General features: G+C 37.7%; 1 protein-coding gene across 1 annotated transcript; it reads right to left on the minus strand.

The window, feature by feature from the left end:
- Positions 1-3,264: 3,264 nt before the first annotated feature.
- On the minus strand, positions 3,265-15,625 carry YIPF7 (Yip1 domain family member 7). Its single transcript, XM_031066509.1, has 4 exons — positions 15,508-15,625; positions 12,914-13,059; positions 8,275-8,456; positions 3,265-4,203 (listed from the first exon to the last, which is right to left on the minus strand). The coding sequence occupies exons 1-4, from the start codon at positions 15,623-15,625 to the stop codon at positions 4,041-4,043; spliced, it is 609 nt and encodes a 202-aa protein (XP_030922369.1). The 3' UTR covers positions 3,265-4,040.
- Between the last annotated feature and the right edge of the window lie 340 nt (positions 15,626-15,965).

Below are 15,965 nucleotides of genomic sequence, written 5' to 3' on the forward strand. Positions count from 1 at the left end.
ATATATATTTTTTTTTTTTACAAATGTCTATGGATATCATATATTCTTGTGTTCATCATGTATTCTTATCTGACAGGCATGAAGAAGCTCACAATTGTCTGACCACTAAATATGCTCTTGACAATAAGGGAGAAAAAGGAAATTTAAAAACAAGCACAATCTCTTGAATTCTTGCTTCATTTATAATAATTATGGCTAGGAATAAAGATGAGTAATTCAGCCTTACTGTAAAATTCACTTAAGACCATTCAGTGAACAGAGAATGCCAATGTGTGAAGATGGCTGTTTAGCAAGGCACTGAAATAAAGTGGTGGCAAGAGAGGTCTAAGTCAAGACACAGAGCTGTCTTTTCTCAAACACAGTCATGAAATGAGGTCACAGTTTTGTATATAAGCCCTCTGTGGCTTCCGAGCTAAAAAAACCTAGAAAAATATTATCCCTCGCTAATGGAGCTTTTTCACCAAGAAGCACAGCATGTGCCCAACTCAATGTGCTAGCAGCTTTCTGCCCTCAATTCAGCTTACCAACTGTTAAACCATTCAAGGTCATACTATAACCCATTAGAGATGACATGTGACAAGATGATTTTTGATAAAGAGTAGAACTTTGGTGCTACAGAAGTGGCCAGGGAGAGGAGGTCTCCGTATGCAACCTGACATTTTGTCAGCAGCTGCTAGTCAGATATAAAAACATTTTATTGCCCTTGCATAGTCAGCCACATGCTATAGTTTCCTCTCACTCATAATATGTTCACTTTCATACCCCCCTGCATTTAACTGCAATAGAACAGCAGAATGTTTACATTACAGCAGAATGCTGCATGCTTTTATCTAAGGGTGACCTTGAGGATGCCTGGCACACAAGAAGTGCAGTGGAAGGCAGGCAAACACTTTTTCTCCTACACCTCTGCCATACTGCCTGTGTCCCCCACTTATATAACCCTTTGAATTTACAGAAAGGACCTTCGTAAATGCCCATTTTTGTGAGTGAATGCACATTAAGAACATTTCATGTGCATGCTATGAAGAACATGAAACCTAAGACAGATTAGAAAACTTCACTCTCCAAAACCAAAATTATTTTTCCCTTTATGTTCTGAAGCTTATTTGTAAGTCTCATGAATATTTTTAACTCTTTGGAGTGGGAAGCCTAAATTAAACATCAGTAGGGGACCCATTACTATTTTATAATCCTCTCTTTTGCAAATCGAAAGCAACAGTTTGCCAATCTTGTATTTAAACTTTCATGGAAAGATATGAATGAGTTAAATATGAGGGCCCAAGCAAGAGAAAAATACAAGAAAGCTACATTGTGTTGGGAAAGCCTGTCCAGAGAGTCAGAACAAGAGCTTATTACCAAATATACTTGTTTTAATATATGTATTATACTTGTTTGTACTTGATCTTAGATCAAAATAACATTTATTTTTGATGAACTAACAGTTTGTGCTAGTGACCATAATATTTTTAGATTTAGGAAGTACACACAAGAATAACATGGTCAAAAGCATCACCATGGCTATGCTGACCTTCAGAATGGAGAGCTGGATAATAATGAGGAATCTTGTTTCAAAGAAGTAGAAGGACATCTAAGACAGTTAAACCCTCTCAGTCAGCACAGAGACTCCTGAAGGACACCAAAATGGGAGCACAGCACCAGAATGTACCACTTACTGGAAATCCCTTGGGAAGAAGGTAAAAGGAAATTGGCACAGAAAAACAGAAAAGCAAGGGAAGTTACTGGAATTAAGATTTTAGCATTCAAAATTATGAAGACTGGAATTAAGATCATAGCATTCAAAATTATGAAGATGTCTCTCAGTGAAGAAAAGGAAGAAGTTACAAATTCTAAGAAAACATAAAACTATAATTAGACTACCATTTGCTTTGTAAATGTTGTGGCAAAATTTCAAGGTGTTCATTTCCCCCATAAGTAATTTGACTTGTCTATGGCATCAAAAGACAAATTGATGGCTCCATTCACTGCTTCCCCTGCCATTCATATCATGCAGATCAGTATGAGAATGAACATAAAGTGCTGCAGAATAGAGCCATTTTATACTTGTTTTAGACAGTAAGAATGATAATAGGAAGTCTAGGACAAAAAGGGATCTACATATTTCTAAACCATCTTTTCTGAACACTACAACTCATGCAGCCATATGAATCTGTCCCTATTCAGGTACGAGAATGCCATTAATGCATGGTAAATCAAAGTGCCTGATTTTTATATCCATACTCTGCAGTCACTTGACACATTTTTCTGTGCCTTATTACTGTCAGATTTACTCCCTGATACAGCAGGGCCAAATTTATCATGTTTACAATTGCTGATGTTCCAAATTCACACAATTCCCACTCATATGAAACTAGATCCTGCCTAGTTATGGCCACAATTTCCTCCAGGGTCATGCCTCCAATTTGGCCTCTCTGTTCCCATTTTCATAGCCTTGCAGTAAAGAAATGGATAAATGCAGCATTTTTCCATAAAGGAGTTGTGATTTTTAGAGGAATTAGCTAAGTATACAGTACCTTTTGTTTACTTCTCATGAACTCTAGTCTGAACCAGTTCTGCTGGAATTGAGTAAAATGAATTCCAGAATGGCTTGCATAAGTGTTCTTAAAAAAAACCCAAATCCAAATATGACAGCAATGAGAAATATTTTTACCAAAGGCTCTTGCAATTCAGGAAGAGAGTCACTAGCTTGAGGACAAACTGATCATGTAATTTACCTCTGAACTGAAAAGGATTAGGAATACAATTAATTTTGTGTATTCTAGAACAGCTTTGCCATACTAAGCTTCTGCCTAACTGCTTGCAGCATCAGGACCCTTTGTCCCAGAATCACTGGCCCACTGTCTAGGAAGAAAATATTTAAAAAATATTTTTAATATTTTTAAACAATTCAATAAAGAATTGAAAACAATCAATTGAGGATAATCAAGATCATAAGAATATGCATCAAGAAGAAAGGCACCATAAGACACTGAAGAAATAATCTGGTACCATTTATTTCCCTCACATTTCCATTTATTTCATCCATTTACTTTTCCTAGCTCTTTCTACACCTACCTTCATTTTCTCTTCTACTTCATACTTAGATTTTTTTATGTTGTGACTGCACTCATCTCCAATTCCTCTTGATGGCTTGATATGTCTAATACTATATTTTAAAATATCATCTTGTGCATTCTGTACTTTATTGCCATTATATAAATGTTTCATTCCCCTAAAACTAAAAAAAGGAAATAAATTTTTGAGGGGCAGGTGAAATGATGGAGATTTGTATTTTGCCTGTTCAAATACAGTTCTTTCAGGAGACATTTTTAGGGGTTGCCTTTACTTTGTTTGGTGCTTTCCTGCAGTTACAGCAGGCAGTGGTTTAGTGAAAATTTTAAAATAAAACATTACTGTGCATTAAACACAGTACAATGGTGTTTTGGACACCAGTACCTCTTAAAAATGAAAAAGAAAAACAAGACAACATTCCTACATTCCCTCTGTTGTATCAGCCTGTTCCTGGCCAATTCTTCAATGTCACAAAACCGGGTCACTCAGTCTTCTGTCACAGAAAAAACCTCAAACTCAAACATGTAAATTCTGGACATTATTTAGTAATTATATAACATGACAAGGTGGTTTTTTAAAACAAATAAATGTGTATTTTCACTTGATTTACAATGTTCATTAAATATTTACATAATTGCATTCCAGTTATTCTCTAGCATATGTATTATAAATACTCAGAACAGAATTTTTAATTGTAATTATAATTTATTTCTTTTTTTGCACTTTTACTACCTTCTCAATATAATTTCTTTTCTTTAAGCTGTAAGACTGTCAAAACACCATTATTTTAAGGCTATCTACCTGTTAGCTTGATTTTTTATTTCATTACCAGCCATTAGGAAAAAACAGTAAATCATAGAATCTAATTTTGTTAATGGAACTTACCTCTAGGCAATCTGAAAATAAGTAAATGAACCCTTGTCCCTCCAACAGCTATAAACAGACTGTGAGAAGACTACCAGAAAATACACTCAGAAAACTGTTAGAAGTGCAAAAAGTCCATAAAGTAAAGCACATGGGTATGCAATCAGGAGCTGCTGTCCTTCCATAGCCAATGCAGACGTAAAAATTTTGGACGCTGACAAACTGCACCATCCAATAATAAACAGAGCTAACACAGTTCCTGGGGTCCCCCTAGGAGAAAAAAAAAAAAACAAACAAACATGACAGAGTCCACATATTACTAAATGTAGAATCAAATCTTACCAAACTCAAGTTCATGTCTAGTGGCATGTCATTAATGGGTAACACCTAACGGAAGAGCCAAGAACTAACTGACATAATGAAAGTCAAGCATGACAGCAAATGAAAATTGTAACTATAAACAGAAAAATAGTATGTTCAGCATGGATAAAAGCTTCCCCAGAAGTACTGCTAAGAGCACTGTACATTTACAAATAAATCTTCTGGGCCTCCAGCAGATGCAGCTGCTTAAGTTTAATATTAAATTTAGCCAAGTTTCTATTTCAGCCAAAATAATCTCACAGAAGTTGTTAGGTTCTAAAATGGCCCTACAGACCTACTCTTTCATCAGAAAGCCTGATGATGTGGAGGGATTGCATTTTTGTAACACAGAGAACAGATTTTAAGGGTGCCGTAGACACTCAGGAGAGGCTCTGAAAGACTCACACCAGCTGGATGGGCAGAAAGGTCTCCCAGAAAAAGCCTGACTGGCCTTTTAAAAAAATGAGCACACTGAACACAAAGTAAGGAGTGGGAAAAGAACCACCAAGGAAAAATATTTTGCTTATCTCGGCATCCTTCTCTGCACATTGAAAGGACTGTAACTTTCCACCCTACCTCTTGGTGACAGCTGAGCCCATTTGAAGTTACACTGTGCCCCCTTCCAGGAGCAGGGAGGCCTGGAGAACTCATGATTATGGGACTATGGTTAAAAACCCACTGAAATACTCCTGCAGATTACAGAGGGCTCACTATTAAACCCTGTGGGAAAAAAATCTTGCCAATAAATAATGTTTCACATATGCTTTATTTGCACTCTATTTGCAGCCTGCTTCTGTAAAATGCATGAGATCATGTGCGTAATACACTGCTGAAGCACATAATGAGATAGCTACTTTACACACTTTAGCTGCATCAGTCTCAAGGACTTGGAAAAAGAATAAACCTCTGCCACTTCCTAAAGGCCTTCCTGGCCCCCCACTCTTCCAAAGCATCAGCATAACAGAAGCACAAGGGAAAAACTGACTGTGTATACATACTCAGGTAGGTCCTTTTATCAGAAATTATCTCCACTAATATAATTATTGCAACTAAACCATGATGAATAAAGCTGTCCTTATGCTATTGACTTAGTTGCTTAATGCATTCACATCACATAAAATAGTTGATTTCTTAGCAATCCAGCCACCAGGCCAATAAGGTACTAGGTGTTGCCAGTTCTTGGGCCTTTGAGGGAGGAAGGAAAGAATTGATTTCATGGTGACTCAGCACCTCATTGCAACTTCAACAAGTCAAAAATAAAACATTAAAGACCATGTGATTTAATATCCTCAGTTTAAGTGTTTTTTAAACCAGTATAGTGGCATTTAGGGAAATTCCACTGGGCTTTGCAAAGCCAGTTCATGGTCTCTCCTCCAAGGAGATGCTAAGTTGCTCACCTAAACAGTGAGCCAGAAATTCAGAGCTGGCAGGGATGGCTCTTTGAGCAGGTATGCTTGCTGGCAGAGGGATGGGGGGCAATAGGAACATACTGTGCAATGACAATTTTGAACTAACATAATGACTCTTAGGGGGCTGTCACAATGCAGCACAATTTAGAGTTGTGGCTGCTCTGCCTTGCACTGAAGTCCAGCGGCCTCTCATGGTTTGTTCCAGGATTGGCAGAGAGCAGAATGGAAAGGTGGCAAAAAAATCATATCAGGATCAAGAGGTACCTCTGTGCACTTAGAAATTCAGTCCTCAATCTAACAATGTGTTACTGCTAAAAAGAATGATTTGGCAGAGACCTTTCTGGCTGGCATGTCCATGAGGGTCAAATCCTCTAGATGGGAGAAGGGCAAAAAGCACAAGTCATGCTTACAGCGGCCAAGAGGACTGGGGCTGTACCGGTGTGAGATTGGGATGGAGTGACACATGTGAGTCGACCCTTTCCACTTCTCTTTCTCTCACATTTTTCAGATGCTGTCACCAAATAGGTTCTTTGCATCAGCTGGGTGTAAGAATTTCTTTCTTCATGCTTACATTAACTTCCCTCACTGTTTAGTTAAAGAAGTAGCTTTACCCCAGTTTGGGGACTTGATATTAAAGAATTGTTGTTGCCTTCTGCAGGAAAAAAGTCTATTGATATTTCTTCCAGGAAAACAACCTAATAAACTTGGGCTTGCACATGAAAACAGTATAGATGGACACAAACAAATCTAGTTTGATGCAAATTTGAATAAGAGAACTGGTATTCTCCTTGGTACTATTCAGTACCCCAAATGTTCCATATTTTGCTTTATTTATTTACAGGGAATTAGCTAATAATGAAAATTGAAAGTTATTAGATTACTATGTATCTTTGCCATAGATGAGTGCATTATCTTATGTATGCTTTTGGTGAAAAAAAAATCAGATTATTTCTTTGAACTTTGAAATAGAAGTAATGTTTTTTATAAATATTTTTTAAAATCATAAATGTATTGCTCTTTCTTTTACCATTTAAAATATTTTTTAAAATTAAAAATAATGAAATGTATGTTGGATTTTAAAGTTGACACTTAATTTTAATAGCATGTTTGCAATAATTAACCTTGGTACTTGATGTGCTCAAGCAGTTTCATATACCAAACGAGAAAGGGCAGCAGAACCCTGTCAGTAGGTACTTAATTTTAGCAATTCATTTCAGAAATACCAGTTCATTTTTGTCAAGGCTATCACATTTTCGTATTTATAGATTATTAAAAAATGAGCTTTCTGTAAATTCACAGCATTTTACAAACGTGTAGTGTCTGCCTGGGGATTCCATGTACAGAAAACAGTACCCTGCACAGTTGTAACAGCTGGTTTGGAATTCACCCCATCTGTCTTATGATTATGTATCTGCACATTTTATTAGGCTGGATTATTAAACAGGTTAATCAAGAAAATATGGGAAGTGTAGGAGAACAGAGAATAAACAGCTTCTTTAGTGTCATCATCCATCTTATCAAGGACAGCTCAGAAACACTTTAATACATGGGATATGGTCAGGTTAAGCCATCATAGCCCCTCAGAAACATGCAACAAGAATTTTTTCCAAAAATTCATTCCACCATATAATTTCCTTAAAATATAAATACATAAATATACACATATGTAAGAATGATGCTTTTCCAAAGAAAACAAACACAGGCATTTTCTCGTTCATCAGCTGCAAGGTTCCATATGTTATAGACTGGAGAGTTAAAAATATGAGAAAACAAAAAAGACTAAGGAGGGAAACCATCATTAATAACATGTTAACAATATACAAAAGCACTGCTCAAGGCCTTCAGGCAAGATCTGGAACTTGCTTGTACTTTGCTGTGTGTGAACAGGGAGATAAACACTGTGTCTCAAAGGGCTTACTGAATGAGGGGAAATAAGAGGCTTGCCAAAAAGTTTCCTATTCAGAGATTATGACTGAACAACCCCCCACATGTGCACAGATAGCAGATACATACACCACTACACATCTGGTTTTTCAAAGTATTCAGTTTTTTTCAGGCTTGCAATTGCACCACAACTATACCTCAGAATATACAAGTCTACTTATATCTTGTCTGAATTATCTGCATCATTAACGGTAACTCGGCTATTTCATTCTGTCCCACAGAAGTCAGTAGGAAAGGAAACATAAAGATGGGAGGCCTGATGTTATGAACAAAAAAGAACAAAGAGAACAAGCTATATAAACCCAAAGTTCAGCAATTGCTTTTAAAATTGATACCTGAGCTTGGCTCTGCAAAACAAAAATCACAACTGAGGCTGCTGCTAAAATCAAAAGCACTCTCAGTCCAAATGGAAAGAAGTGGAGTTGAAGACTCAACAAAATGAATGCATACAGCCCTCTCAAATACAGTCCAGTTTTGTCTGTTTCCACCTATACAAAAAACCAAACTGGTGTTACAGTTTCAGAAACCAAAACTTACTATGTGACCACTTATAAAATGTTTTGCACAACACCATCCACCTGACTTACTGTCCTTCACAGGATTCCCATTGCCATAGGCTGGTACTTACTGCAGTGAGAAGAGAACTGCAGCAGAGGACAGGATGACCATGGGCAGCAGGCAGTAGCCCAGCACACTTGCAACACAGCCATGAGAGACTCCTGAGACGCTCATCAGGTTCAGCCGGGCATGCATGGCAAGGCACCCGATGGCACTCATCCCGTACACGTAGCCAAAATGAACTTTCCCTGCCTGGAATAAATAAGAGGAAGCATGAACTGACAGAAGTGAGTGAAGTGATCACTAAGTGCTAGCAGAAGACAGATTTAGGTTTAGGTTTGTTACTTCTTTTTGTTGACACTCTCTCTCTGCTTCACCTGCATCAGTTCAGTTGTGAAACACAGATGATACTTTTGGGTGATTTTTGCATAAAAATAATTCCAAGGTGCAATTGACAAAATGTGCTTGTTGCTAACTTAAAGTTACAAGGTTGATTCTTCGTGTTAATGTCATTGGGCTCTGAACACAACTGGAATTGGTTGGGAGATTTGGGAAAGTTTAACTGGCAACAAACTAAGAAGAAATTATGGAAAGCATATTTTAGTCATTAAAAATCAGTTTAGGCTCAGGAAACATCTTTTCAGTAAGTGTATATGGGGCTGTGAAAAAGTGCCCTAAGTAATATGATGACCCAGGTTACCTGATGTGCTTCACATTTTATTACAAACCTTCAGCTACAAGCAGGTCTGCAAAAAATTGGGAAAATTTTGCTTAAACTATGGTGTTTTTCAGGGCAAATGTGACTGGTTTTTCCCTTGACTACCATGAGAAGGATACATTTCTGTGCTTAGACCAACACAACATGTTCATTTCAACATAAAACTCAGCAGTAACTGTCAGTTTATGTTCTTTTTTTGTTCTAACAAATGAAAAAAATCCCAGATTTTTTTTTCCTTCTAGGTTTTATTCCTTTGTTTGAATTTATTGCCTGTGAAAGGTACCAGCCTGGCAGCCTGAAGCTTGATGTTTTCTAATTTATACACAAAGCTAGTAAAACAGGCAACTGTGGCCACAGCACCACCAATTCCTTCATCTCCTGCCATCATTTTGAAGGATCCCTCCAGGCATAAGGGCATTGTTCACTCCCCAAAATAAACCACCACAAAAGACTGTTAAATATGTTTTTGTCTCTCTTCAAGCTTCTAACAAATTAAATGCTGAAAGTTGGCTATACAATACTGTCATTTTTACATCTGTACATGAGAAAAACATTTCTAAATCAGAAATCCATTCTTTTTCCTGGAACTTTGAATCCTAATGGTAGAATGCACCTGTAAAGGAGAAAGTTCAGACCTGGAACTTAACCATTAACTCAGAACCATGAGTGAACTTGAATGAAGGGCCACTATGCATCACCTTCCTGACACATAATAAGGTGTATGTACATACATAAAACACAAGTGTGCTTGTTCATACACACACACACACACACACACAATCTACATGTTGCACACACTATATATTATATATATAGATATATTGTATATGATAAACCATAGAAGACTCAAAACTAATAGAAGGTCTCTGTTTCCTAATAATGCTGTGGCTTATTGTTGGATTCTGTTGTGATGGATTAGGTGGAAACATTGTTGAAGCTTTTATCATGTTTTGTGATACTTGCTAGTTTATCTCCCATGATGGCTAAGGAGGATTGAGAAGACCTCTGACTTCACTTATCCCTACATGTTAATGAAATCTGGGGGAAATCAACCTTGAGGACCCTTTTCTGACCTCTCTTTCTGTATCCATGCATATGGAAATTGATCACTGGATGCCAGCAGTATTTGAGCTGGACAGACATAGAGCAACAGTATGGAGAAGGCCTGGTGATGACACAGCTTGGAAGTCCTGATGCTGCAGGCTGGTGCCTCCAATCTCTCATTGGAGAGCAGTTCATGAATGTGAAATGCACCCTGAGTTAATCAGACCTGACTTTACATCAGCACCATTATCCTGTCTACACATTGACCTGGCTCACTGCTGAGCTCTCCTCTGCTTCCAGTCCTCAAGGTTAAGTCAGACCAGCCAGGCTGGCTATATCCTTCCAGCATCCTGGCCTTTTCCCCATTACTGTCTTCCACCATAAAGAATAATCTATTCCTGAAATCACAGCATAAGAAATCTTCCTACTTAGGTACAGACTTCTTTTGCTGGCATTTGCATACTAGTGGTATAAAATAATCAGGAAAAATTGCTTGAACAAATAAAACTAATGATAGCTGGAGATAGTGTGGGAGAGCAATGCTAGCTCAGACGATTATCAACTAGTACTTCAGTCATTAAGGATATACAGTAAGTTTAACACTCACAATGTCTTGGGGCAGCCTTTGCTATACACCAACTAAATAAAGTTCTGTCTCAAAACAGATGCATCAACTACAAGCTATATTTTAGACTGTTTGTTTCAGTGTATATAACTACACAGCACTATTTATTTATTAGCTTTGTTTAAGATTAAAAAATTCCTGAGCCAGAGATGAAGGGAGCACTAGCACCAGCAGCTAGCTGAGATCTCCAGTTGGTGAAATGTTGGATTTGTGGTGCAAGGATATGAGAGAAGGAAAAAAAAAAAAAAAGGCAGCTGAACATGTTGGTTCCGATTTTATTCTTACTTAACATATGCAAATATATTGACTCACACACACGGGAATACTCCCAGTTCACAGTGATGTAAGCAAAACCAGAATCAGGCTTGATTGGTCTGACAGGCTTTGATGAATGGAAAGAGCTAAATTTGTCCTGTGGAAGGAGCAAGGTTAGCAGAAAGTCAGACTTTGTGTTCTTGCTTGCATCTGCCTGGAGTGGGTACTACCACTGTTGGCTGGAGAGGATGGGGAAATCTGATTTCATTCAAATGACAGTGTAAAATGCAAAGCAGCTGAGATTTGGGCTTCTGCTAAATTAGGGGCTGCCATTGTTTCTCAATCTACAATGGAGCTGCCCTGTTTCACACTAACGTGAGGAGGAACAAGTCCTGCTGCCAGGCTAGCAGCCCTTTCCTCTTTTTCTCTGAAAGGATGCTACCCTTTGAAGAATATCTTTGCATAATTTTCCATAGTTAAAAAGCTGAAACTAAAGAAAATGTATACATTATTTTTAGAAACAAGCTCTCAACCAAATTATGTTCCTGGTGCTATCAGAAGATACTTATTTAAGTACAGAAGGATATCATAGTTTACACAGCTGAAGACACACGTTAGTATTCAAATACATCTGAGATAAAATGGTAGGCTGAATTTTTAAGATAAACCCAAAGGCTTACTGCTGGGAAGTTATGGAACAAAAACACTGGATTGTGTCAGAGGTGTTCTGCTGCCCTAAAACTGGAGCATTGAAAATACTTGGTTTTCTAATGACACCTAAAATGCATAATATCACAGCAAAAGTATGATAATTAAAGTAATTTATTTCAATAATAATAGTTTAATAGTCATTATAACTGTTGGCTATTCAGGGAGAAAAGTCAACAGGAAACATTTTTTCTGTTCTTTCTTTTAGCTTTCCTTTCATTTTCTTGATTATAATTAATTCAACTTTCTCTTTTTACTACCCTCATACATTTATTTCTCCAGGTGGAAAATAGCCTGTCTTCTCTAGCTTCCCACCTTCTTTTCCTTTTATTCCCTTTCCTCCTGCCCTTCCACCCTTTTAAAAGATTTTTATTTTTATAGGAACATAAATAATAATACTACTTGCCATTTATATAGCAGTTTGCACATTCAAGGTACTGCACTGACATTACAAATTGAGTAAGAACTTTCAAGAATCTTCTGATTCAGCACAATTTATCACAGAGGAAATGGAGAATTAGAGCCCCTTTCCTCTCACCTCAGTTGCAGGGCAGTAAAGCCCTTCCCAGAATGGTCCCACCTTACTGCTGTCTGATGGATTGCTGTTGGCAGTCAGAGCTGTACTTCAGCAACACTGGAGAGCCCCTGTTGCCAGGGATGTATAGATGAATTTGGAGCTCTGCACAACCCTGTTAACTTTCCTCCTGTAGGAAAGCTACATTCATACAGAAGAAGGAGGTCAAATACAGGCTACTATATTTTGTTAAGCAGACAATACAGAACAAAGAATATAAAATAAGAATAAAAATAAGTACTAGCAAAATTTATAGGAAGGCATTGCAAATTTAAGGGGGTGGGTGGAAAAAGACTCTTTCAATTTCTTTTTTCTCTAATTATTCTAGTTGTATAAAGATTTTTTTTTAGTCTATCTGTCTCTGCACTCTCTAAAATAACACTGAAAGAAGATAATTCCAAAAAAGTAGCAAGAGCGTCAGCAAAACTGGGCTGGCCTGCTATTCCTTTTTATTCCCTCCTTTAAAACCTGTTCAGAGCCTTTCCAGATTATATATGGCACAGATCTGTCCGTTTGTTCATATTAAATCCCACCCTAAAAATGGTGCGGTCTCCTCTTTCCACTGAAGTAATACATCACTTTACCTGTGTCACCTTTACATTACATTTAAATTTTAAGCAGGTGCTTTGAAAGTAGGAAGAATTTTTAACGCATAATCCCAGAATAACTGGCAGCAAATGACTCTTTTTATGCTGGTACTACATCTTCTGCAGCTTCACACTCATTATCACCTAGGCATGAGCTTGTTAGAAAAGAAATCCCTGAAGATTTCTATGACATCCTACCATCAGCAATGTTGCTCCAAGGGCCAAACAGAAAACCATAGGTCCAGTGAGGTCTGTCTCATTCATAATGCTGCCATCTGCAGGCTTCATTGGGTTTAGAACTGTTAATGTTTTCTGCCATATATGCTCAAAATTGATCCCAAGTTCTGCAACAAGAAATTTCAGGATTTTGTTAATTGCTCACAAGAAAACAACACTTTTCCAAAACTCCATTAGACATCACAAAACTACAAACAAATGCTTCAGTGAAGATAATATTGTAGGATGACATATTTTGTATTAGGAGCATAATGTCCCTGCTATGTACTCAATATATTTGAGAGTAAGCTTTCATTCTAAATTGGAATATTAATGTATTAAACTTGATTTTAGTCAGTGAAGCAAAAAATGGCCTCAGCATTTTTGAGTTAATATTTGTTTTTCCTATATTTAAAACACACATATCTAATGGCACACCAACATCGATGTTGAAAAACACATTAATTAACAATAACTGCAGAATTTAAGATACTCTGCAACACTGAGGACAGAGATATATGCTTTAATTCTGGAAAATCTCACAAGAAATGTGTCTTAAGCCTGAACTGCCAAAAGCACTTAAAAATGACATTTTTTCCTTCAAGGCAAGTTTATACTACTTTATACAGTGCTTTATAAGTTTGGAGGGCTGTAGTGTGGTTGTTTTTTGGGTTTTGGTTTTTTTTGTTTGGTTGGTTTTTGTGGTTTTTTTTTTTTTTTTTTTTTGGGTTTTTTTTGTTTTTGTTTTTTATTTGTTTTGTTTTGTGGGTTTGGGGTTTTTTTTTGGGTGGGCGATGTTTGCATTTAAAAAGTAATTGGTGAGACTCCAGGAAACAGAACAAAATTCTGTCCCATTAAAGGTGATGGGAATCCTACAATTAACTTTGCTGGGGCAAATCTTTATCTTATAACTTCTGAAGAAACACTTCAGCTTGCACGAGTAATCATCTTCCCTGAGATTCTCCAGTAAGGGGAAAATTAGGTTCAGATCTGCTGCCAGAATGGCTGAGACTGACAATGATTTAGATCTGTTAGGAAAGCCAAGTCTTTACCTTGTTCCACCTCTACATCATCTTGAGCTCAGTCAAAACATTGCATATATAAATCTATTCTGCATTAAAATGTGTGGCTTTGGTCAGATTTATATGGTACACAGATAGGAATATCTCTAAAGCCTTGCAGATCACAAGCAGTTGTATCACAACATCCTTTTCCCAGGGTGAACAACATAGGGAGTTAAATGGCTGGGGGTTTTAGCAGTAGAGATCTAGCAGTTATCTATATCAAACAGAATGATCTTGCTTGCTTCAAGGCAGTAGTAATCCCTTTTGAGTAGTAGAAACTCCAGCTGCCTTCCAGTGTGCCAAACTAGCAGGCTGAATAGGCTCATTTTATATTATACTGAAATAATTACAGACAAATTCTCCTTTTTTCTAATACAGCACAAGTATTTTGCTAGCGGCAAAATCAGACACTAGCATTAGAATGGTCAATCATCATAAAGAATGACAATGCTCATATAGTTAAATGATCAACTAATTGAAACTGAAAGCAGCTTTCTCAATTCCTTCCCCACTGAAACAAGCGACTTAGCATCTGCAAACTACTAAATCTATTACTAGATATGCAAAAAAAGATGATTATCCATCTTCATTAGTTACAGATTTTCCAATATGTACTGAGGATAAACGCAAGAGTGGAAGCAATTTTGGAAACGCGAATGAATACAAAACTATTGTTCTGCTGTCATCTAGCGGTGGCACAGTATATCTGCTCTAGGCCACAAGGCTGCGGGAATCCAGGGCGGATTCGAAGGAGAAAATGCAGGTTTGGCTGACAGGAGCTTTGGCTGAAGCTCACAGAGCGAGGCTTGCCAGCTCTGCTGCAGTTTCTCTAGTGAGTTCCATCCTCTAGCTGGCAGAGAAAAGTTAGAGGCAGCCCCAGGAACCCTGCATGTCGTCTGTGGGATTAGTTTTGTTATACATAATATTGGCTTTTCACAAATATGAAAATGGATTTTGTATGTGTAATGTTAAAGTAACTTTGTTATAATGATATAGTTTTATTTCTGTTGTTAATTAAGCTAAGACATAGTAGTGAAATAGCTGATATAATGTACTTGTGCTAAAATACCTGCTTAGATGAGATAAAATCCAGTGCATGTATGAAGAAATCACCTGCTACAGATATGCCAGCTATCAGCACTCACCATCTCAAGACAGTGTGAGCCAGAACCAAAACTGAAGATAATGATAAAAAAAGACTGAAAGCACAACTAAAGAATACACATTCTCTAAAAAAGCAAATCCAAAGAGGAGATGTGCTAAACAATTCTTAGAACATGTAAACTAGTTTGAAGGAAAAGTTTACTATGCATAAGAGTCTATGAATATGCAAGAGGCTGATGTAAGGGACAAGGTATTTATAGGGGGTCCCCGAAGACAACAGTGTGCTCTTGGCTGAGTGCCCAGGTGCACCTGGCTGTAATAACCTTTGCTCTGCAGCCCTTGTCTCCTATGGTCCTTTATTAAACTTTTTAACTTTCACAAGAGTGAAGGTGTTTTTCACAGTTTTACCTTCTAGCAAAGGAGGTTCCTCGTCAAATCCATCAACATAACCAAGCTGAGAAGGAGCGTCGGGACTGTAGGCTGGCTGCAGAATGCTGCCCGAGTAGCTCTGCGGGGACAGCAGCATGTCTGATGGCACAAAGCCCCCGCCTGCAGGCTGCTCTTCTGCCTGCCTCCTAGGACAAGGAGCAAAGCACGGCCAAACTCGTAACTACAGCGAGAAACTTCTGTTATAGATGAATAATGAGATGATTGGCTCTTGCAATTAAGGGATAATTATTGTGTGAATATTAAGAAAAGCTTTAGCGATGTGTAGTTATGCTATTGTAGTTTAGATGTCCTCTGTTCTCCCCATAGTTCCCTTTTCCCCCCTGTGTTGTTGCCATCGGACAGCTGGGGTTGTCTAGGACAGGTAGGGGGGCACATGTGTCCCCGGCATGGGGCAGTTGGGAATGGAAAAGCTTGGT

This window comes from Geospiza fortis, unplaced genomic scaffold (genome assembly GCF_000277835.1).
Source record: "Geospiza fortis unplaced genomic scaffold, GeoFor_1.0 scaffold40, whole genome shotgun sequence".
NCBI classification, from domain to species: Eukaryota; Metazoa; Chordata; class Aves; order Passeriformes; family Thraupidae; genus Geospiza; species Geospiza fortis.